The sequence below is a fragment of the Rhinatrema bivittatum genome, chromosome 6, assembly GCF_901001135.1.
Source record: "Rhinatrema bivittatum chromosome 6, aRhiBiv1.1, whole genome shotgun sequence".
In the NCBI taxonomy this organism is placed as follows: Eukaryota; Metazoa; Chordata; class Amphibia; order Gymnophiona; family Rhinatrematidae; genus Rhinatrema; species Rhinatrema bivittatum.
In genome coordinates this window covers 100,739,670-100,764,340 of record NC_042620.1, presented here as the reverse complement: position 1 = coordinate 100,764,340, position 24,671 = coordinate 100,739,670, and the positions used below count along the sequence as shown (strand labels likewise).

Here is a 24,671-nt window from a genome sequence, read left to right as displayed (position 1 = left end):
TATAAGTCCTTCAGCAGACCACCAGCATTTCTCAGATCTCCCCAAGTTTCCTGGGATGTATTTCGTCCGGCCCCACGGCCTTGTCCATTTTCAGTTTTCCCAATTCCACCCAGCACTTTCTTCTGTAAATGGAGCTGTATCTACCCCACTCAAATCCTTACTCTTGCTAGCCAGTAACAAGCCTTCTACAAATGCCTTCCTTAGTGAAAACCAAACTGAAGTATTTGTCCACACTTTAACATGAATTTTCAAATGTTGCACTTGTAATAATTAGTATTTATTTATTTATTTAATTAACATCTTTTATATACCATCGCAACGGTTTACATGCAGGCACATAAATTTATGTAGGTGAATGCATACTATAGTATTTAAGTGTATAAAATAGCATATATGCGAGTGCATGCTATTTTAAAAACTTCGTTTAATTCAAATCAAATTTTTCTGCGGATAAACTTCCTCTCGGCGTTTCTGGTGTACTTGAAGCCCAAGCCCCTGACGAGTTCTTTACACGAAACACACACTGTGTCGCACGCTGTGGTGAAAGCAGTTTAAGTTCGGAACTGCGGCACAGAACTGGGCATTTTAAGAAGGGCATATGGAGTTGCAACACAGCTCAACATCATGATAAGTGTTTTCTTATCTGTGGATATATGTATATTTTTGAGGAACAATTAAGTTAAACTGTGGACTCTATAGATAGAAGGATTATTGTGAACTATAATATTTTAAAAAAAAAAGGGAAAAGAAAGAAAAAGAAAAATAAATTAGGGTCCACTGCAACAAACCCGATGATTATTCAACATCTATATGATGAGCTATTCACTTTGGGTTGGGTTAAAAATCCCATGAAATTAACATGTCTTATATATTAAGTTGGCTCCCGTATGAGGGTTATTGTCGCTATAAAAATATTTTTTGTTTTGGCATCTCATTAAACGTGGTTCATATATACAAGATTGTCATATTATTACCACGATTTCTGTTAGATATTTATTTTAAAAACTTCAACATACAAATGTAAATCTGAGTCCATGAGCACATTTGTGTGAACTGGGAGGAGCCAACATTTGCACAGGTAAATTGCTATTTTACAACCTGCCAAAGTGAAATATATAAGTCTTTTACTTGCGTATATTTACTCCTGCTCAATATCTGATGTGAGTGAGAGTAAACATCTTGAAAGTGAAAAAATGACTGGGTAGTGGGTGTGGGTGAAATGAGGGGATTTCAGGCTGAAGAGCCAGAAGGGTCTTCATGACCTGCAGATGGACCGGGTGAACCGGTAGACTAATTGGTAAAATTAGTAATTTCATTGCCGCATGTCTGTTATAAAATCCCCTGACTTATCGCGTGTAAAATGTTGGGAATCCCTGCCGTGGTCTGCTGCAGCTAGGCCCCCTTACCTGCCCTGGCAGGCACCGACTCCGGGCTCGTCCTCTGATGGCACAGGGCGGCCCTGTCCTGACCCCAGCTGCAGCGTTTCTTCCACGCAGCCTCAGATGCCACCGACAGGCTCCCTGCACACGCGGCATTTGCCATGTCTTAAAGAGGCCACGGCGGGAAACTTTGGCCCAGCTCCTGAAGATGACGTCAGGTCTTCAGGCTATTAAAGCCTAGGTCAGATCAGTGTTCCTTGCCTGGCTACAGGTCCTGCTTGTAGAGTGCTTGTTGCTGCGTTCCTGCCTGTTTCTGATCCTGAGTTCTGCCTGTTCCTGTACCCTTGGTTCTGTTACTCCAGTTCCTGGTTCCCTGCTCCTCGGATTGTCTTCTTGGTCTCAACTTTGGCTTATTTCCTGCTTCCTTTGTGTCCACTGCCTGCCCTGACCTCTGGCCTGGTATCTAGTACTGCCTGTTCGCCACCTGCCCTGACTTCCGGACTGTCCACGGTATCACTGACCTTCGCCAGCCTCAACCCAGACTCCCCAACACTGCTTCTCCTCTTGGACTTCTCATCGCCAGGAGACCACCGCCTAAATCCTGCTGACCCCAGTACCCAAGGGCTCAACCTGAGGGGAACATGAGTTGGTGAAGCTCCAGCTGGATCTCCTGGCCCTGTATCGCCTCCCGGCAACGAGGACCTCTGGGGGCCATCCCTCAGTGGTGGTTCCAGCGCTCATGCTGGCTCAAGTGTCCACAGAGCTAACATAAAAGTCGACTTACGGAGGGGGTAAAAGCATCTAATTAATGCAAGTAAAATTGATTTGTATATCCTTTTAAAATTTGAAGTGCAAATACACGGATATATCATTTGCTCACACTTACCCGGCTAAATTCCAACATATCTGGCTAAGTAGCAGCAGGCGTTACTTAGCCGAATAAGTCTGAAAAGCGCTACTTAGACAAGTAGCGCTTTTTGGACTTACCTGGCTAAGTGCCTCTTTAGGGACCTTCATTTTCGGTTTTCATTTTTTTTTTAGTTTTCTAGTAATTTATCAGGGTTTAATATGACAAGAACAAAAACAGGAGAAAATAAGTGGAAAAATATGAATCATTTTTCTGGGTAAATATCAGGGTTTATTTTTGTGTACAGAAGCCAGGCTGGCCAAATAATATTAATCAAATTCTCCCAGTCACCCACATAGCATCATCCCTATCTCTACTCCCATTCTCTGTCTAACATGGACCTTTCTCTCCCCTCCACCATTGCAACAGCATTCATCCTTACTAGTGGTGGATTCAGGTATCTCTTTTCTCCTTTGGCAGCATCTTACAAAGGAATGGATGGGACTGAGGCATCCATGGCATGGAAGGCCTTTATGACATCGAGGACGCCCTGGCCCCTCGACAGCATCAAGGGTGACCATGGCGCTCTGGCAGTCCTGGTCCCCAATGTGGTCCTGACATCAATGCGTCAGATTAAGGGTGTGCTAGTCACAGAAGTGCACGAGCAACTGTCATACTCTTGGACCTCTGTATTTCCTCTATTTATGTCAACATTTTACCCTGATCGATTTACAATACCACTGTTCTATGATTTAAGAGTTAGGGGTATTGTATGAGGAGTGTATCTCTTGTCTCATACTACAAAGAGCTGTCAACATGATTAAAATCAATGGGCGTGATCAGCAAGGGCCTGGGAGTAAAATTTAAAAGCAACTGCCAAAGGTACATTTTTTGGTGAACCTTGAATTTGGCCAGAGAAAGAGCATGAGACACCAAAACAGAAAAGCTCTTTCAGACATATGGTGTGACAAGATGAAAAGTGTGGATTTGGCAGTGGAGAAGGGCACAGATAAAAGTAACTTGGATGATAAACAGAGATCATGAGGAGTGAAGGGGCTAGGAATGAATGGGAAGGTAATGAGGAGCTGCAGAATGAAGGCATTTGTAAGTAAGGAAGCTGCATAATGAAAGCATTTGTAAGTAAGTAGGAGAAGCATGAAGTGCCAGGGGAACCAATGTAGTGACTTGAGAAGAAAGGTTACATGACCATAATGGCACTGGAAAAAAAAATAAGTAGAGCAACTGAATTTTACAGACTGTACTGGAGATAGATGGTTCATTGGGAGACATGAGGAGCAGGTTGTTGTAATCTAAATGAGAAATGATAAGAGAGTGGATAAGAATTTTAGTTGGTTATTTCAAAAGGAAGGAACAGCTTTTGGTGGCCATATAGGGAAGGAATCATCATATTTTAGCAGAATTTTAGATATGTGCAGAGTTGAGAGAGGAATTGAACATCATCCAAGATTGCAGGTTAAAGGAAGTAGGAAAATGAGTATCTACAAAGATAGAGAGGGAAGTTGGAAAATGAGTTTGGGAGAAAAGATTTTTTAAAAGTTCTATCTTGGCCGTATTAAGTTTAAGGTGGGACATTTCAGCTGGAGATTTCAGTCAAGCAGACTGAAATTTGGGACTGGATTCTCAGTATAATTCGGATGCAGAGGTAACTCTGGACATCATTGGCAAAAACATGGTACTGAAACCATAGGAGAAAAGCAGAACACCAGGGGAATAAGTGTAGAGATAGAAGTGGAGCCAGGACATAGGCCTTTGCCACTCCTACTGATGGTAGAATAGTGTTGAAAGAGGATCCAACAGAGGCTAAATTAAAAGTACAATAGGAGATGGAAGAGGAAAACCAAGATAGGGCGAAGTTCTGAAATCTGAATGAGTACAGAATGTCAATGAGTAGATGGTAATCAGTAGTGTTAAAAATAGCACGTAGGTCAAGGAGGATGATGCTCACCCTGGCTGTGACAAAAAGAGGTTCCTTGGGATATCTGTGCATCCCCACAAGTCTTTTTTTGTGGGCTCCTTTTTATGCTTCTCAATTGCTGTACATTATCCCTTTCTTTTCAGTTACATTAAGGGAGATTTTCTGTGCTAGTTATGTTTTATATCAGGAGTAGGGAACTCCATCCCTGGAGTGGCACAAAAAGGTCTGGTTTTTAGGAAATCCACAGTGAATATGCATGAAATATATTTGCATACAGTGGAGGCAATATATGCAAATATACCTTATGCAAATTCGTTGTGGATATTCTGAAAATCTGCTCTATTTGTGGCACTCCATGACCGGAGTTGCCGCCTTCTTTTCTATATTAACATTTATTTGTGGTATATATATGCCTATATTTACTTACTCATTAAAACTGTGGCTTTTCTGTATTGATTGTTTGGTGCAGCCTTTAATAGTGGGTTTATTCTGTATAGATATTATAGTCATGTTCTCAAAAAGAGTTCCCTTCTTTTAAATGTGTTCACTGCCTTTTAAAGTTATATTAAATAAGAAGGTGGACTGATATAAAATTCATGATGTAGAGCTATTGTAACATTCACATGTAAAAGTAAAAAAAGCAACTTTGTGTTGCTCATAATTATTTGTGCTATATAGTTCAATTACCAATATATGTGTACTGTATTTTCCACACTAAAGATTCATTATCCTTATAAATGCTATAGTTCAATGTTAAAATCCCAAAAAATATATGTATGTAAATGTGAGGACAAACTTGTAAAATTGTGGCTATTTGAGCAAGCATATGGTCAGAATGTTAAAGCGTATGGTATAGATTGATGTATCTGCTGTTAAGAGATATTTACTATATATTGTGTACTGAATGGAAGAAAACCTTTAGTATGTTTAGCCCTTTACATATTATTTCAAACATGTTTGGAATGCTAATCTCAAAACTTGGATTTTCTTTTTACAGAAAGATCATATCCCTGCACTTTTGGGAATGGCAACAGCATACATGATCTTGAAACAAACTCCACGTGCCAGAAATCAATTAAAACGCATTTCAAAAATGAACTGGAATGCCATTGAGGCAGAGGAATTTGAGAAGAGTTGGTTGCTTCTTGCTGATATTTATATTCAATCTGGAAAATATGATATGGCTGGTGAACTGTTAAAACGTTGTCTTCGTCACAACAAGGTAATCAATATAAAATAAAATCTCTTTATAATGTCAAATTCCAGGCTACATTGAAGGGCCTATGCAATCAAATTTGCATAAAACCAGTTTTAGTGTGGGCTTGCAAAAACATTTAAAGAGTTTATTTAAAAGGTATCTAACAAGCTCTGCAAAAGATTTAGTGCTCTCCTGATAAAAATTGTCAGAAATAGTGTGCTCATGCTATTGTAGATGGAACTCTGAAAATGCATTGTATAAATATCATGAGCATATTTAACAAAGGGCACACTAAATAGCACAATCACACTAAAGTGCTTAGCTTACTTAGATTTTTTTTCTTCTTGGCTTCTTCTACTGTCTCCATTGTGAATACAGCTATGCCTGATTCATGGGGGTTGGCTGTCAATGCAGAAGGAAGAAGTGGATGAGCTTGTACGCTCCAGGTGAGAAGTCGAAGGAAAGCAGAGATTTACAGGAGAACAGAAATCTGGTGTGATAGTGTGTTTGTAACCATCTGTCTTATGGATCAGTAAGGATTTTCAAAGGGAGGTGTAAGAGGGATACGGTTGTGGACAGTATCATGCAAGGTGGAAACGTATAATATTTATACATGGCAGTAGAAGAGGACCGGAAGGCTCATCTGCATACTGCTCCCAGCATCCCCCAGGAGAAGAATCCAGAGGTCACCGCAAGCAATCCAGGGACTGAATTCCACAGCACCAGCTTCCAGAGGCCCCGCACCCCTTGCAGTAGAAGAGGTCAGGAAGTGCGCGCTAATAGCACACAAATCTCAAACCCTTAAGTTAGCTGAGTGAAGATCAATTTAATGGTGGTTAAAGAAGATTGGTAAGTATAGCTTTGGGAAATATTTGGACTAATAAAGGTTTGGTGAAAGGTGAAATAGAGGGATATATTCTATAAAGTTTGTGTGTGTCTGAGGTAATAAGCAAGTCAGAGATAGCTAATTCTAGTGTCTGTCTTTCCCACCCACTCAACCCATGATTTTTAGGCAAGAGACACTTTCTCATTAAAAATCAATCAGGGTCTTATCTAAATCATACTATTCTACCAGCCCTTATTGAAAGTTTAATCATCCGCTTATAGGACACCAGCTGATTAATTTAAATTTAAAGTATTCTAATTCCAACTCCATTAGTTTCCTAAACTTAACTAGGAACTCAATAAAACTAAGATGAAGGCAGCAGTCCAGCAGCAAGAGGGGGGCTTTCCAGTCTTTTGCATTGAATGTCACATGTATGATTTTTTTACCCACCGGTGAGAGATTGTATGTGTGTACTCGGTGCAAAGAGCTCCTGGCTCTCAGGGAATGAGACCGATCTCTGGAGGCTAGAGTTGCAGACTTGGAGGAGCTGAGGCAGACAGAGAGGTACATTGATGAGACCTTCAGGGACATAGAAGCCAAGTCCCAAATCCAGTCTGGCAGCCCCAGTGCTGCCTTGGATCAGAAAGGTCTCCCAGTAGGAGAACATCACCATGGTGTAGCCTGAAGCAAGGACCTGCTCTCCAGGTGATGTATTGTCCTTTCACACTGAGGACAAGTCTCCCAGGGCTACTGCCCAGGAGGAAAGGGTCCACCAGGGTGGCTGGTGGACATGAGGGACCGCCTGGTAACTTGCCTGCCTGGTGCTAAGGTGGCAGACCTCACGCGTCACCTAGATAGGGTTATAGACAGTGCTGGGGAGGAGCCGGCTGTCGTGGTACATGTGGGCAACAGCGACATAGGAAAATGTGGGGGACAGGTTCTGGAAGCCAAATTTAGGATTGTAGGTAGAAAGCTGAAATCAAGAACCTCCAGGGTGGCATTCCCTGAAATGCTTCCTGTTCCACATGCAGGTCCCCAGAGGCAGACAGAGCTCCAGAGTTTCAATGTGTGGATGAGATGATGGTGCACGGAAGAGGGATTCAGTTTTGTAAGGAACTGGGGAAACTTTTGGGGAAGGGGGAGACTTTTCTGAAAGGATGGGCTCCACCTTAACCAGAGTGGAGCCAAGCTACTGGCACTAACTTTCAAAAAAGGAGCTGGAGCAGCTTTTAAACTAGAACAAGGGGGAAAGCCGACAGTCACTCAGGAGGGCATGGTTCGGAGAAATGTATCCTTGAAGGATACTAATGAAACAAGAGAGTTAGGGCATCCCAACAGAGAGGTTCCAATAACAGCAAACGTAGTCCATGTGCCTATATGTAAAAAATCACCAACGCTAATGATTTCCAAATTATCCCTAACACCTGAAAAGCAGGTTGTTAATACAAACAAAAACCACACTTTGAAATGTCTGTATGCCAATGCCAGAAGTCTAAGAAGTAAGATGGGAGAGTTAGATTGTATAGCAGTAAATGATGAGATTGACATAATTGGCATCACAGAGACTTGGTGGAAGGAGGATAACCAATGGGACAGTGCTATATCAGGGTACAAATTATATCGCAATCATAGTGAGATCAACTTGGTGAGGGTGTGGCACTTTATGACCTTGGAGCATAGAGAATCTAACAGGATAAAGATGATACAAGAGACTAAATGCTCAGTAGAATCTATATGGGAAGAAATCCCATGTGTGTTGGGTAAGAGTATAGTGATAGGAGTATACTACTGTCCACTTTGACAAAATGGTCAGATAGATGATGAAATGCTAAAAGAAATTAGGGAAGCTAACCAATTTGACAGTGTAATAATAATGGGAGATTTCAATTACCCCAATATTGACTGGGTAAATGTAACATCAGGACTTACTAGAGACATAAAGTTCCTGGAGGTAATAAATGACTGTTTCATGGAGCAATTGGTTCAAGAACCAACAAGAGAGGGAGCTATTTTAGATTTAATACTTAGTGGAATGCAGGATTTGGTGAGAGAGGTAACGGTGATGGGGCCACTTGCCAATAGTGATCATAACATGATCAAATTAAACTAATAACTGGAAGGAGGACAATAAGTAAATCTGCAGCTCTAACACTAAACTTTCAAAAGGGAAACTTTGATAAAATGAGGAAAATAGTTAGAAAAAACTGAAAGGTGCAGCTGCAAAGGTTAAAAGTGTTCAACAGGTATGGACATTGTTTAAAATACAATCCTAGAGGTGCAGTCCAGATGTATTCCATGTACTAAGAAAGGTGAAAGGAAGGCAAAACGATTACAGTTATTTTAGCAAAAAAAAACATCCTTCAAAAATTCGAAGAAGGATCCATCTGATGAAAATAGGATAAAACATAAGCATTGTCAAGTTAAGTGTAAAACATTGATAAGACAGGCGAAGAGAGAATTTGAAATGAAGTTGGCCATAGAGGCAAAAACTCATAATAAAAACTTTTTTAAATATATCTGAAGCGAGAAAACTGTGAGGGATTTGGTTGGACCATTAGATGACCGAGGGGTTAAAGGGGCTCTTAAGGAAGATAAGGCCATTGCAGAAAGACTAAATGAATTCTTTGCTTCCGTGTTTACTAATGAGGATGTTGGGGAGATACCAGTTCTGGAGATGGTTTTCAAGGGTGATGAGTCAGATGAACTGAACCAAATCTCTGTGAACCTGGAAGATGTAGTAGGCCAGATTGACAAACCAAAGAGTAGCAAATCACCTGGACCGGATGGTATGCATCCTAGGGTACTGAAGGAACTAAAAAATGAAATTTATGATCTATTAGTTAAAATTTGTAACCTATCATTAAAATCATCCATTGTACCTGAAGACTGGAGGGTGGCTAATATATCCCCAATATTTAAAAAAGGCTCCAGGGGCGATCCGGGTAGCTATATACCAGTGAGCCTGACTTCAGTGCCAGAAAAAATAGTGGAAATTTTTCTAAAGATCAAAATCGTAGTTCATATAGAAAGACATGGTTTAATGGAACACAGTCAACATGGATTTACCCAAGGAAGTCTTGCCCAACAAATCTGCTTCATTTTTTTGAAGAGGTTAAGAAACATGTGGATAAAGGTGAACTGGTAGATGTAGTGTATTTGGATTTTCAGAAGGCGTTTGACAAAGTCCCTCATGAGAGGCTTCTAAGAAAACTAAAAAGTAATGGGATAGGAGGCAATATCCTTTCGTGGATTACAAACTGGTTAAACACAGGAAACAGAGAGTAGGATTAAATGGTCAACTTTTTCAGTGGAAAAGGGTAAACAGTGGAGTGCCTCAGGGATCTGTACTTGGACCGGTGCTTTTCAATATATATATAAATGATCTGGACGATACAAAATTATTCAGAATATTTAAATCACAAGCGGATTGTGGTACATTACAGGAGGACCTTGCAAGACTGGAAGATTGGGCATCCAAATGGCAGATGAAATTTAATGTGGACAAGTGCAAGGTGTTGCATATAGGGAAAAATAACCCTTGCTGTAGTTACACGATGTTAGGTTCCTGTTGCGTCCGTCAGTCTTCGACGGCTTTGCCCCGCCTACCTCTATCTACTCTCGGCTCTTCCCGCTCACCTTGGACTAATGGCTGCCGCGGCGTCTGCTTGCCATTGTCTCCGGCGTCCCCGGATCGCATTGGTGTGCTGCCTCCCGCCATTCTCCTTCATGGTACCTCTAGGGTGCACGCGCGCACGCCGCCCTCATCTTTAACTCTACGTTGGTGCGAACCTCAGGGGCGTCCCACTATTCTGACGTCATGACTTCCGGGTATATCTGCCTTCAGTATTTGCTAGCTCATTGAGTTAGCAACAGGATTCGTACGGATGGGATTCGCTCTCCATTCCTAAGCTACTCTGCCACTCTAGCGTTATCTGGAACTCTTACTACCCTTCGGGGTCTCTACCGGGGTATCCACTCTTTGGGGGGCCTCTTTGCTTCTTTCAGGTTCTATCAGGAAACCGGTACTCGATCCTCGAGAGCCCATGTTCCCTGTGTCGCTGCCTGCTACCTCTACCCTGCTACTTGGAAGAACTAACTTACAGTTACCACCAGTAAGTACAGAAACCATCTCTCTCCGTAGTACTGCTTCACTGGAATCAGGTACTCGTTCCTCGAGGGCCTGCTCTCCGCTCCGGTGCCAGACCTTTCGTCTGGTGAGTACAACTCTACCGAGTCTCTCTGCTCTAAGGGATCAGGTACTCGCTCCTCGAGGGCCTGCTCTCCCTGTCTCAGAGCTTCTCCTATTTCTACATTGGGACTCTGAATGTTAATCTTATTGTGTGCTCATAACTCTCTCTTTCCAATACAGCACTGCCTTGCAGAGGATCCGCTGTGCCAGCATTCTGTGTGAGACACACCCAGCTGGGCTCTACAACCACTACTTACTACTGCCACCTCTGGTGGCCATTCACACTGTTTAATTAAAGATTCAAAATCTGTGTTTGTCTGTCCGGAATCTAGCCTGACACCGTGGTCCCTCATGGGACTGCCCCCCGTGGGCGTGGTCAGCTGCCAGTGTCCAATGATCCACCCAAACACCATTAACCATAACAGTTCCATATTAGGAGCTACCACCCAGGAAAAAGATCTAGGCATTATAGTGGATAATACTTTAAAATTGTCGGCTCAGTGTGCAGCAGCAGTCAAAAAAGCAAACAGAATGTTAGGAATTATTAGGAAGGGAATGGTTAATAAAACGGAAAATGTCATTATGCCTCTGTATCGCTCCATGGTGAGACCGCACCTTGAATACTGTGTATAATTCTGGTCGTCGCATCTCAAAAAAGATATAGTTGCAATGGAGAAGGTACAGAGAAGGGCAACCAAAATGATAAAGGAGATGGAACAGCTCCTCTATGAGGAAAGGCTGAAGAGGTTAGGGCTGTTCAGCTTGGAGAAGAGATGGCTAAGGGGGGGGGATATGATAGAGGTATTTAAGATCATGAGAGGTCTTGAATGAGTAGATGTGAATCGGTTATTTACACTTTTGGATAAAAGAAGGACTAGTGGGCATTCCATGAAGTTAGCAAGTAGCACATTTAAGAATGCTGAAAATATGCCTTCAGTTAATTTTTGCCATTTTATCTCCTAAAAGAGCCTCTTCTGGACCCATAATTGATGATCAAATACTTGGAAATGTATCCGATTTCTTGGAGAATTCCTTCTTGGAAGTTTTGGATAGAAGTACCTTATTAGTTTCCTTTATTTCAGTGTCAGATTTAAATAATGTTATGCGTAATTTCCTAGCGTGTAGCAGATGGACTCAAAACAAATGGGTATAGTGTGCTCGTGCTAGCAGTTGGAGACGGATCTGACGTCAGCACGGGTACATATACCCCCACAGGAAGTGAAGCAATTCAGTAATTTCCGTCTCCAAAGCAGTTTGGAGCTACCCTCGCTCGCTGAGCGTGTTTTCCAAATTCTATCGACTAAATTCTTAGAAGAAATCTACTGAAGACGACCCCCGCACTCCGGTCCGGTGGCCGGTTCGCGGCAGGGACCCAGCCCCCGAGTGAGAAGGGCTCGGGCGCGGCTTTGCCCCCGAGCGGTTCGGGCGCGGCCTAGAGGCAGCCTCAGTCCCGGCATGGACTTGGCCCCCGAGCGGTTCGGGCGCGGCCTAGAGGCAGCGGGTGCACTTCCTTAAGCGCGGCGGTGGAGGTATTTCCCTTTTCCCCCCGCAGCCGGAGACCGCCCGGGTCGCAGCCGGGAAGCGCCGAAGACAAGGTAAGGTGTACATCTTTATCCCAGGACAAGCAGGATGCTAGTCCTCACATATGGGTGACATCGGTAATGGAGCCCTATGTACGGAAAAACTTCTTTAAAAGTTTCCATGAAACTTTTGACTGGCACCAGAGTGCCTACTGAGCATGCCCAGCATGCCATGATATTCCCTGCCACAGGGGTCTCCCTTCAGTCTTCTTTTATCCGCGAAGCACTTAGCATCGCGGTCTATTGGAGTTCTGAGGTGATTTCACCTCCTTTAAAAAGTTTATCTTTTCAGGAAAAAAAAAAAAATTATTCCCACCGCAAGGGTTTCCCTTAGTTATCACCGCGGTAACTTTTTTCCTTTTCGGTTTCCAGCCGGGACCGACATTTTTGAGTCATCTGCATCGACGGCTGTCCGGCGACATGGCCTCCGGGTTTAAAAAATGCCCAAACTGTGTGCGGACGATGTCCATAACCGACCCGCACTTTGAATGTGTTCTTTGCCTAGGCAAAGACCACAATATTCAGTCCTGTAAATCCTGTGCGGAGATGACCTCGAAAGGCCGTCGCCTCCGAGCTGAGAAGATGGAACAATTGTTTAATATACAATTGCTTCCGAGGGCATCGACTTCCGTGCAGTCATCGCCATCAGGATCAGTTCGTCAGGTTTTACTGAAGAAAACTCGTCCGGAGGCGGGAGATGCTTCCACGCCTTCCCCATCAGTGTCATCAAAGGCATCGACTTCGGGCAGTGAGAAACAAAAAGAAAAACATCGACACCGGCATCGAAGACGCCAGGCATCGATAACTGATGATCCATCGAAAGGTATGGCCTCACCCGCAAAGATACCTCGGACGAGTGTGGAGGCTTCGGGGCCTACTGAACCACGGCGATCCCCACCGATATCGGTGCCGGGCTCTGTACCTCCTCAGGGCTCTGAGGAGGTATCGGCATCGCCAACACCGCCTCCCTCCATAGCTGCTCTGATATCACCAGCTATGAGAGTGGAACTTGACACGTTTATACGTCAAGCGGTGCACCAGGCTCTGCGCGATGCGATTCCGCCTCAGCCATCGACACCTCCATCGATGCCGATTCCAACCCCGAGGGATCCAGCACCATCGATGCCGCCGACACCGACGATGCCACGGGAACCGATCCCTACTCCGGTACCCTCACCGGTGCCACCGGTGCCAACTCCGATGCCCAAAGAAGATGTCTCGATGCTACATCCAGTCATCACCAAATTAGACACACTCCTGGGCATTCTTTCAAGTAAAGCACCAGAGGAGCCCATTCCAGGCCCATCTGGGATACCAAGACCTCCAAGGCCTCGTTCTCCTCTGCTGCCATCACGACCTAATGAACCAGTCACTCACCACACTCCACGTGAGATGCCTGTGGACACCAGTTCTGAATATTCTTCGGATGAAGAGATATTTTCAGAACCTTCTCCACCTGACGACCACAGGAAGTCACCTCCTGAGGACCTGTCCTTTACAAATTTTGTAAAGGATATGGCTGAAACCATCCCCTTTCAATTACAAACAGAGGTGGATGCGAGACAAAAAACATTGGAGGTTCTGCAGTTTGTGGACCCTCCTAAAGAAATGCTAGCAGTCCCTGTTCATGAAGTTTTCCAAGAACTTCAATACAGAATATGGGAGCATCCAGGATCAGTTTCAGCGGTTAATAAAAGATCAGAGGCAACTTATTTGGTACAACCTATTCCAGGTTTTCAAAAATCTCAGTTGCCTCACCAATCAGTTGTCGTAGAATCCGCCCTAAAGAAGGCGAAGCGACTGAAATCCCATTCCTCTATACCACCTGGGAAGGAGAGTAGATTTCTAGACAACCTAGGACGCAAGGTTTTTCAAGGTTCCATGCTGGTATCCAAGATAACATCATACCAGTTATATATGAACCAATATCAAAGGAACCTTTGGAAGCAGGTTCAAGACCTAGCTCTCTCTCTTCCTGAACAGTATCAGGAACCATTACAAAATATCATCCATAAAGGCCTCGAATCAGGAAAACACGAGGTCAGAGCCACTTATGACTGTTTCGAGACTGCAGCAAGGCTTTCTGCTTCAGGTATAGCTGCAAGAAGATGGGCATGGCTAAAGGCCTCTGATCTACGCCCAGAGGTACAAGAACGCTTGGCTGATCTTCCTTGCTTGGGGGACAACCTTTTTGGGGAAAAGGTAAAAGAAGCTGTGGCCACCATAAAAGACCACACGGAGACCCTGAAACAATTATCCTTACTACCACAGGATACTCAGTCTTCCACAAGAAGGGTCCAAAAGCGTGATACCAGATGCCCGTACTACCGTCCACGCAGATATTATCCCCGGTAAACAGACCTAGAACAGCCCGTCCACCTCAACGGCAACAACCAAGGCAGAGGCCTGCAAGGGCACAACCACCACCACAAACTGCCACTACATCTGGTTTCTGAAACAACCCAGAGAGCAGCAGCCTTATCAACCCGTTCCCACAAATACCAGTGGGGGGTCGAATAAAGCATTTCCAAAGCATTTGGGCCTCCATCTCCACCGACCAGTGGGTGTTATCCATCACAGCTCACGGTTACAGACTAGATTTTCTTACTGTTCCAAAAGAAAACCCACCACTTCCATCTTGGACAGTAAATCAACATTCCATGATTCTTCAAACAGAATTATCCACCCTTCTGAGAGCCAGGGCCATAGAACCAGTTCCTGGACCTCAAAAGGGCAGAGGATTCTACTCCCGCTATTTCCTCATTCCAAAGAAAACAGGAGGCCTTCGACCCATTCTAGACCTCAGAAATCTCAACAAATTTCTCAAAAAAGAAATATTCAGAATGATATCCTTAGGTACCATTCTTCCTCTTCTTCAAAGGGGAGATTGGCTCTGCTCTCTGGATCTTCAAGATGCCTACGCTCACATCCCCATCTTTCCTCCTCATCGCCAGTACCTGCGATTTCGGGTAATGGATCAACATTTTCAATACAGAGTGCTGCCATTCGGCCTTGCATCAGCACCACGAGTATTCACAAAGTGCATGGCTGAGGCAGTGGCACACCTCCACAAACAAAAAGTGCACGTGTTCCCTTACCTGGACGATTGGCTCATCAAGAGTCAATCAAAAGAAGGAGCTCTCACTTCTCTCAAGCTCACTATCCATGTGCTTCACTCCTTGGGTTTTCTCATCAACTACCAGAAATCCCATCTGTCACCAACTCATCTTATACAGTTCATAGGTGCAGAACTAAACACTGTAATAGCAACAGCTTTTCTTCCAAGAGATCGTGCTCAAACACTTGTCCTCTTGACTCACAATCTTCGAAACCAATTCCAGGTAACAGCTCACCAGTGCCTAATTCTTCTAGGGCACATGGCTTCCACAGTTCACGTAACTCCCATGGCCAGATTGACCATGCAACTACTGTAATGGACACTCAAAGCACAGTGGATACAAGCCACTCAACCAATGTCCATGCCCATTCATATCACACCAGACCTCAAAGCAGCACTCATCTGGTGGACATCAATGAACAACCTGCTCAAAGGCCTACCTTTCCAGCAACCAGTTCCACAAGTGACTTTGACTACAGATGCATCCACCTTAGGGTGGGGAGCACACATTGGTCATCTAAAGACACAGGGCGAGTGGACAAAGCTCGAAGCCTCTTTTCAAATAAACTTCCTGGAGCTTCGAGCTATACGCTATGCGCTGCATGCGTTCAAGGACTGCCTATCACACAAGACTGTTCTGATCCAAACGGACAACACAGTAGCCATGTGGTACATCAACAAACAAGGGGGGACAGGTTCCTACCTCCTTTGTCAAGAAGCAGCACAGATTTGGGACTGGGCCCTGACACACTCAATTCTTCTACGGGCCACTTACCTAGCAGGCATCCACAACATAGTAGCAGATCGCCTCAGTCGTCAGTTCCAACCGCACGAATGGTCCTTGGATCCAACAATAGCATCCAAGATCTTCCAACGCTGGGGTCAACCGACGATAGATCTCTTTGCATCCCAGCTCAACTACAAAGTGAACAATTACTGCTCTCTACTCCGACAGCAGAGCAGCCTACCAAAGGACGCATTTGCTCGCCATTGGAATTCAGGCCTGTTATACGCGTATCCACCGATACCACTCATAACCAAAACACTAGTGAAACTACAACAGGACAAGGGGACTATGATACTCGTAGCCCCATATTGGCCTCGACAGGTATGGTTCCCCACACTGCTAGATCTCTCAGTCAGGGATCCAATTCGCCTGGGAGTAGCTCCCAATCTCATAACTCAGGAACAGGGTCAGTTGCGCCATCCCAACCTTCAATCCCTGTCCCTGACAGCATGGATGTTGAAAGCTTGATCTTACAGCCTCTCAACCTTCCGTCCGCTATATCTCAAGTACTTATTGCTGCACGTAAACCTTCCACTAGAAAGAATTATTCCTACAAATGGAAATGGTTTACTTTGTGGTGCACTCAGAAAGATTTAGATCCTTTCACTTGCTCCACTACCTCGCTACTAGATTACCTTTACCATCTCTCAGACTCTGGTCTTAAGACATCATCTGTAAGGGTACACTTAAGTGCAATCTCAGCTTACCATAACAAACTGGGAGATGCACCTATTTCTACACAGCCTCTCGTCAGTAGATTCATGAGAGGCCTAACTCACATTAAACCTCCTGTTCATTCCCCAAGCATACAATGGGACCTGAACGTAGTATTCACTAGGCTTATGCATTCTCCATTTGAACCCATAAATACCTGTGACCTTAAATACCTTACTTGGAAAATGGTATTTCTCATAGCCATTACATCAGCTAGAAGGGTCAGCGAACAACAAGCGCTAGTCACATACGAACCTTTTACAAAGTTCCTACATGACAGAATAGTCCTCCGTACACATCCAAAATTCCTTCCTAAGGTTGTCACGGAATTTCACTTGAACCAATCAATAGTTTTACCAACATTCTTTCCTCGGCCTCATTCCCATCAGGGTGAAAGAGCCTTACATACTTTGGACTGTAAACGTGCGTTATCCTTCTATTTAAACCGCACAACAGCCCAAAGGAAATCCAGTCAGCTGTTTGTCTCCTATGATCCAAACAAACCGGGTAAAGCAGTGGGTAAGCATACTCTGTCAAACTGGCTAGCAGATTGCATACAATTTTGTTATGAACAAGCAGGCCTTACTCTTCAAGGGCGAGTAAAAGCACACTAAGTCAGAGCAATGTCAACCTCAGTGGCACACCTTCGCTCTGTACCTATTCTGGACATTTGTAAAGCAGCAACATGGAGTTCTCTTCACACTTTTACAGCACATTACTGTTTAGACAAAGAAGGAAGACAAGATTCAGCATATGGACAATCCGTCTTAAAGAACTTGTTTCCAGTATAATCCCAACGCCTTCTACATCCAACCTGCTGTGATCTTCGGCTGATTCATTTCATCAACAATACTTCACTGTTGCTTCACTGCAAAATGACTCGGCCTCTAGCTTGCTAATCACCCATATGTGAGGACTAGCATCCTGCTTGTCCTGGGATAAAGCAAAATTGCTTACCTTGTAATGGGTGTTATCCCAGGACAGCAGGATGTAGTCCTCACGAAACCCACCCGCCACCCCGTGGAGTTGGGTATGATATGTTTTATTATTTTATTTTTGCAAAGGCTTATTGCTACAAAACAAGACTGAAGGGAGACCCCTGTGGCAGGGAATATCATGGCATGCTGGGCATGCTTAAAAATGGATTCTTTAAGCTACACACACTAAAACGCATTAAACCCCTTTTTCAGCTTGGAGAAGAGACGACTGAGGGGGGATATGATAGAGGTGTTTAAAATCATGAGAGGTCTAGAACGGGTAGATGTGAATCGGTTATTTACTCTTTCGGATAGTAGAAGGACTAGGGGACACTCCATGAAGTTAGCATGGGGCACATTTAAAACTAATCGGAGAAAGTTCTTTTTTACTCAACGCACAATTAAACTCTGGAATTTGTTGCCAGAGAATGTGGTTCGTGCAGTTAGTATAGCTGTGTTTAAAAAAGGATTGGATAAGTTCTTGGAGGAGAAGTCCATTACCTGCTATTAACCATTATGATTTCCGTACAGTCTTGCAAGCAACGATTCTATCAAAAATTGATTACTGCAATGCATTGCTATTAGGTCTACCTAAAACAACAATCCAGCCTTTGCAAATGTTACAAAATGCAGCTGCCCGCATCATCACTGACACGAGACGCCATGAGCACATCACTCCAGCACTTCAGTCATTGCACTGGCTACCTGTGGCTTCCAGGATAGTATATAAATCCATGACTCTTATACATAAAGCCGTTCACAACAGAGAAATGCAATGGTTCAATGATCAATTACAATTCAAAACATCAATCAGACCTACTAGATTCCAACATTTAGCGAAACTGAAGATCCCAGCGCCTAATTTGACCAAACTTTCGACTACAAAAGAACGTTCTTTCATCATTGCTGGATCCACAATATGGAATACTATGCCCTCTGAATTACGCCAGGAACTTTGCCACAAAAAATTTAAACAAAACCTAAAAACCTGGCTATTCAAAAAAGCCTTCTATCAATAAACTGAGTTCTATTATATACCTTTCAGAATATTTCTACAGACACTCTTATATTGATTTTCTTTTTTTTATTATAAAGTTATACTTGGTCTTATATTCATACAGTTATTATGTTATATTGTAAAGCTCTATGCTGAATTAATGTTTGAATGTAAACCGAGGTGATGTTTCTTACGGACCCCGGTATATAAAAATCCTTAAATAAATAAATAAAAAATGCTCAGTAGGCACTCTGGTGCCAGTCAGAAGTTTCATGGAAACTTTTAAAGAAGTTTTTCCATACATAGGGCTCCATTACCGATGTCACCCATATGTGAGGACTACATCCTGCTGTCCTGGGATAACACCCATTACAAGGTAAGCAATTTTGCTTTACTTGGTCTCCGAGGAAGTGTGGACTAATTGGGCCTGCCTACGAGGCCGCCCGCCTGGGAGGTCGCCATTTTTTGCCTGCCTACTTCTCTTTTCTAATTAAGCATTTTTGCTGCTAAACGCACGTTGTGAGCGCACGCGATAGGCGCACGTTGTGAGCGCACGCGATAGGCGCACGTTGTGAGCGCACGCGATAGGCGCACGTTGTTAGCGCACGCTACTAGGATACGCGGGCGTCTTAGCACAAATGCTAAGACACCCGATTTTAGGCGCACATTTATGAGACACCCGTTGATAGGCGCACATTTTAAGACGCCCGCTATAGGCGCACTGTTTATAAGACGCCTGCTATAGGCGCACGTTTATATAAGACGCCCGTTCATAGGCGCACTGTTCATAAGACGCCCGTTTCTATAAGACACACGTTTATAGGCGCACGTTTATATAAGACGCACGTTTATAGGCGCACGTTTATATAAGACGCCCGTTCATAGGCGCACTGTTTATAAGACGCCCGTTCATAGGCGCAGGCTGTTACGTGCCTGTGTTAGGCGCACATCGTAGGACGACACCGCATTTGAGGCAAATGGAGCGTAAGAAGGCCTCTGTGTCTGTAGAGCTGGCACCCCCAGAATCAGGCAAGAACGCTCTAAGCCTCTGCTCAGGATGCAATCTTAGAGCCACACTGAGCGAGGAAGCAGACTCCCTATGTGCCCAATGTGAGGAAGCCATGGCAGTCCCAGGACAGGACCGGTCCCAGCCCAGCAGCTCCTTAGCGAACACTCCGGACTTAGCAGGCCGCGGACAGCCAGGGAATCCGAGAGACCTGGTATCCCTGCAGCCAGATCTGGCTTCGCTTTCCTGGGTGGAATTAAGGGGATTCACGCCTTTGTCCAGATGCAGTCTGCTCCTCGAATGGGTCTTTCCGTCCCGGTTGATCCGGTCCCTGGACCCTCGAGACCTAGGCGCATCCATTCACCACCCGACAGCCCTAATCATGGGGATTCGGATTATTCACAGGTAAGTGAGGAGCCCCCCGAGGAGACTGAACTTCCCTCGGAGATAGAACCATATCGGACCATGAGACGCTTCTTTCGGAGAGAAGATCTGCCGGGCCTGGTCTCACAATGCTTATCGGAGCTGGCCATTCCAGGCCAGGACCCCCCAGGGGTCCCTGTACAGAACCCTCTGCTAGAGGGCCTACGCCAAACGGCTCACCACTTTCCCCTCCTACAAAGCAGCACAGCAGCTAATCGAGCTGGAATGGAAGGCACCGAAGGCCTCATTCAAAGAGGGTCGGGCCTTGTCTGGCATGTACCCTCTAGATCCGACAGCCAAGGAACTGCTGGCGTGCCCCAGGGTAGACGCCATAATTAACGCAATTGTGAAACGCACCACCATTCCGGTGGAGGGGGGAGCGGCTCTCAAGGATGCGCATGACCGACGCATGGACACCATTCTGAAACAAGCCTTTGAGGTAGCAGCCATGTCCCTTCGAATCGCGACTTGCTGCACCGTGGTGACGCACTCCTGTTTATCACAGGCAAGAAATAATACCCTGGGAGAAGACATGGAATCGGCTCTCGCATTTCTCACAGACGCAGCTTCTGACCTCGTCCGTACGGCAGCCAAGGGAGTGTCCTCCTCAGTGGCAGCCAGAAGACAGCTTTGGCTATGCAATTGGGCAGCCGATTCGTCCTCCAAGACTCGACTCACAAGAATGCCCTTTAAGGGTTCCCTACTTTTCGGCAGCGACCTTGAGAATTGGGCTACTAAATGGGGTGCTTCTCCGTTACCCCGTCTACCAGAAGACAGGTCAAGGAGGAACCAGCGTTCTGTTTCTAGACAATCCAGAGGTAGAAACTCGCAGCGCTTCAACCCTTGCAGGTCTCGCTATCAAGCACCTCGTTCTCAGGCCAGGAATCAGCCCTTTCGGGCTAAGCACACCAAGAAGAGAACCGGCCCGGGTTCTGGCCCCGGCCGTAACCCACAATGACAATCAGCCGACCCATCCGAGGGTAGCAGCCATAGGGGGCAGTGATCGCGACCTCTTCTACCGCAGGTGGGTCGAGATGACTTCGGACCAGTGGGTCCACGCCATCATCCGGGAAGGATATTACCTGGATTTCTTTCGGCTTCCGCTTAACAAGTTTGTGGAATCTCCTTGTTCGCCACTCAAGGCAGTGGCACTAGAAGTGACCTTACAGAGGCTCCTGGCCCTAAAAGCCATAATCCCAGTACCTGCGGAAGAGGTACCTTCTGGGCATTATTCCATTTATTTCATAGTACCCAAGAAGGAGGACACCTTCAGGCCCGTCCTGGACCTCAAGTCAGTCAACCGACACCTACGGGTCCCCAGGTTTCGCATGGAAACTCTACGGTCTTTCAAGAATTCAGTACAGCCAGGGGAATTTCTCACCTCCCTAGATCTGTCAGAAGCCTACCTGCATATCCCAATTCATCGGGATCATCAGCGCTATTTACATTTTAAAGTCCTGAATCAGCACTTCCAGTTCCGGGCCTTACCCTTCGGGTTAGCCACCGCGCCGCGGATCTTTACCAAGGTAATAGTAGTAGTGGCAGCGGCACTCAGGAAGGAAGGAATCCTCGTCCATCCCTACCTGGACGATTGGCTGATCATGGCAAAGTCACTGGAAGAGAGTCACCGGGCAACCAACAGAGTTATAGCTCTTCTGGAAAGCCTCGGATGGTTAGTCAACATAAAGAAGAGTTCCCTACAGCCATCCCAGTTGCTGGAATACCTAGGGGTCCAATTCAACACCCAAAAAGACAAGGTCAGCCTGACCTCCAAGAGAAAGTCGAAACTCCGGACTCATCCGCAGGTCTTGCTGAGCGCCAGCCGGCCCACATCTCGAGTTTATCTCCAAGTCCTCGGCCTCATGGCATCCACCCTGGAGGTGGTGCCATGGGCGCGGGCTCATATGAGACCATTGCAACGCGCCCTTCTATCTCGATGGAGTCCACGATCACAGGACTACACCATACACCTGCCTCTACCGGCCAGAGTGCGGAAGCAACTACGCTGGTGGTTACAGCCCGGCCACTTGAGCCGGGGGTTACGAATGTCCTCCCCAACCTGGATTCTGCTCACCACAGATGCCAGCCTGAACGGATGGGGAGCGCACTGCGAGGAGCTCACCGCTCAAGGGCGGTGGACCAGAGAAGAGTCAATGTGGAATATCAACCGACTGGAGGCACGGGCAGTCAGGCTAGCATGCCTGCGTTTTGCCCACAGACTTCACAACAGAGCGGTCAGAGTGATGTCAGACAACGCCACCACAGTGGCATACATCAATCGACAGGGCGGAACCAGAAGCCAACAAGTGTCCCTAGAAATAACGCCCCTGATGATTTGGTCAGAAGCCAATCTTCAGGACATCTCCGCCGTACACATCGCCGGGAAGGACAACACTGCAGCAGACGTCCTCACCAGAGAAAGCCTAAACCCGGGAGAATGGCAGCTGTCACCCACAGCCTTTCAGATAATTGTGGATCACTGGGCGACGCCAGCCATGGACCTATTAGCAGGCAGGTCCAATGCTCAAGTTCCCAGATATTTCAGCCGCAGGCGGGATCCTCAGGCTCAGGGGATCGATGCCCTGGTACAGCCGTGGCCTCAGGGGATCCTACTATATGCATTTCCTCCATGGCCCCTGTTGGGCGCCATTGTTCACAGGATTCAGCGGCACAGAGGTCTAGTTCTTCTAGTGGCCCCGGACTGGCCAAGAAGACCCTGGTATGCAGACATGAGAAGACTACTGGCAGGGAATCCTCTACCTCTGCCTCCATACCGGGACCTGCTACGGCAAGGCCCCATCCTCCACGAGGATCCAGTTCAATTCTCTCTCTTACGGTCTGGCCATTGAGAGGGCTAGACTGAAGAAAAGAGGATACTCAGAGCAGGTAATAGATACACTCCTCCGAGCACGCAAGTTCTCCACAGAACTAACATATATCAGGATCTGGAGAATCTTTGAAGCCTGGTGCGATTCTCACAGCACCAATTCACATACCGCACAGATTCCTGTCATTTTGGTCTTCCTACAAGATGGACTTCAGAAGGGTCTCTCCCTCAGCTCCATCAAGGTGCAGGTAGCAGCGCTGTCTTGCTACGGTCCCAGACGTGACGGCAAATCCATTGCCCAGCACCCAGACGTTTCATGCTTCCTGAAAGGAGTTAAACACATTCGCCAGCCACTGAAGTGGCCAGTGCCCTTGTGGAACCTTAACCTAGTATTGGAATTTCTAGCGGGATCAGCCTTCAGGCCCCTTCGAGGCCTGTCTCTCTGTTTGTTAACCCTGAAGATGGTGTTCTTGCTGGCTGTGTGTTCAGCACGCTGCATCTCAGAGCTACAAGCACTATCCTGTCGGGATCCATTTCTTAGAATCACTCCAGAGGCTATCCATCTTCGTACATTTCCTTCCTTTTTACCTAAAGTGGTCTCCCACTTTCACCTCAACCAAACCATATCCTTGCCTACCACGGAAGGTTTGAAGAAATCGGAAGAAGGTTGAATACTACGTCATCTCGACATCGGCAGACTGCTGTCCAGATACCTGGAAATGTCAGAAGCAGTACGAAAGACGGACCACCTGTTCGTCCTGTACAGCGGGAAGAAGCAAGGGGAAGCGGCCTCACGGCCGACCATCGCCCGCTGGATTAAGGAAGTTATCAAGGCAGCCTACGTAGAGGCAGGAAAACCACCACCTCTACAGGTCAAGGCTCATTCTACCAGAGCACAATCGGCCTCTTGGGCAGAAGCTAAGCTGCTGTCGCCTGCAGAGATATGTAAAGCGGCGACGTGGTCCTCCCTCCATACCTTCTCCAGGTTCTACCGTCTGGACATTCAAGCCAGGGAGGACACAGCATTTGCGAGGGCGATCCTACACGGTCCTCGGGCAGCCTCCCGCCCAGTCCGGGAGTAGCTTTTGTACATCCCATTTGTTTTGAGTCCATCTGCTACACGCTAGGAAATGTTAAGATTACTTACCTGGTAATCTCCTTTTTCTTAGTGTATGCAGATGGACTCAGCATCCCACCCGGCTGCCGATATACATGGGGATTCGCTGACTCAAGGTAAGCCATGTTTTGCTTATGATAGGGCTTCCACCCTGCCGGGTGTCGACGCCTTCCGGTTGAGAACACTGGCGGTCTCCAGCTACCATCAATTGGTCAGGGTAATCCTGTTGATTAATCGATCGGTCAGTACACATATGGCTATAACAGCTTTTGCAAGGAAGATTACTGAATTGCTTCACTTCCTGTGGGGGTATATGTACCCGTGCTGACGTCAGATCCGTCTCCAGCTGCTAGCACGAGCACACTATACCCATTTGTTTTGAGTCCATCTGCATACACTAAGGAAAAGGAGATTACCAGGTAAGTAATCTTAACATTTTTTAGGAATTTTCCTGTTTCCTATTATGGTCAAGTAGTGAGGATTTATCCTGATTTAGCTCATGTTACACAAGTGAGGAGAAGAAAGTTCCTTTCCTTTTGGCAAGCTACTATTTCTTTAGGTTATTCCTTCACCCTTCGTTACCCCTTTAAATGTATTATTAAAAGGGGTGACGCATGTTTTATTTTCTTCCAACCTGAGCAATTACATGTTTTCATAGAAGCCTGTATGCCAACCACCTCTTCCCCTACAGTCTTAGTGAATAAGTGTTATAACATTTTTGCTGGTTAAAGTATTATGTTAAAGCCTTTT

At 45.7% G+C, this 24,671-nt stretch overlaps 1 protein-coding gene across 2 annotated transcripts in view; it reads left to right on the top strand.

The window, feature by feature from the left end:
• Nucleotides 1-24,671, top strand: part of TTC21B (tetratricopeptide repeat domain 21B) — a 450,819-nt gene that overhangs the window by 386,474 nt on the left and 39,674 nt on the right. For both annotated transcript variants that reach the window (XM_029605659.1, XM_029605657.1), the window contains exon 26: nt 5,160-5,384. In XM_029605659.1, coding sequence (XP_029461519.1) covers nt 5,160-5,384 — 225 coding nt within the window. The remainder of the gene's footprint in view (nt 1-5,159; nt 5,385-24,671) is intronic.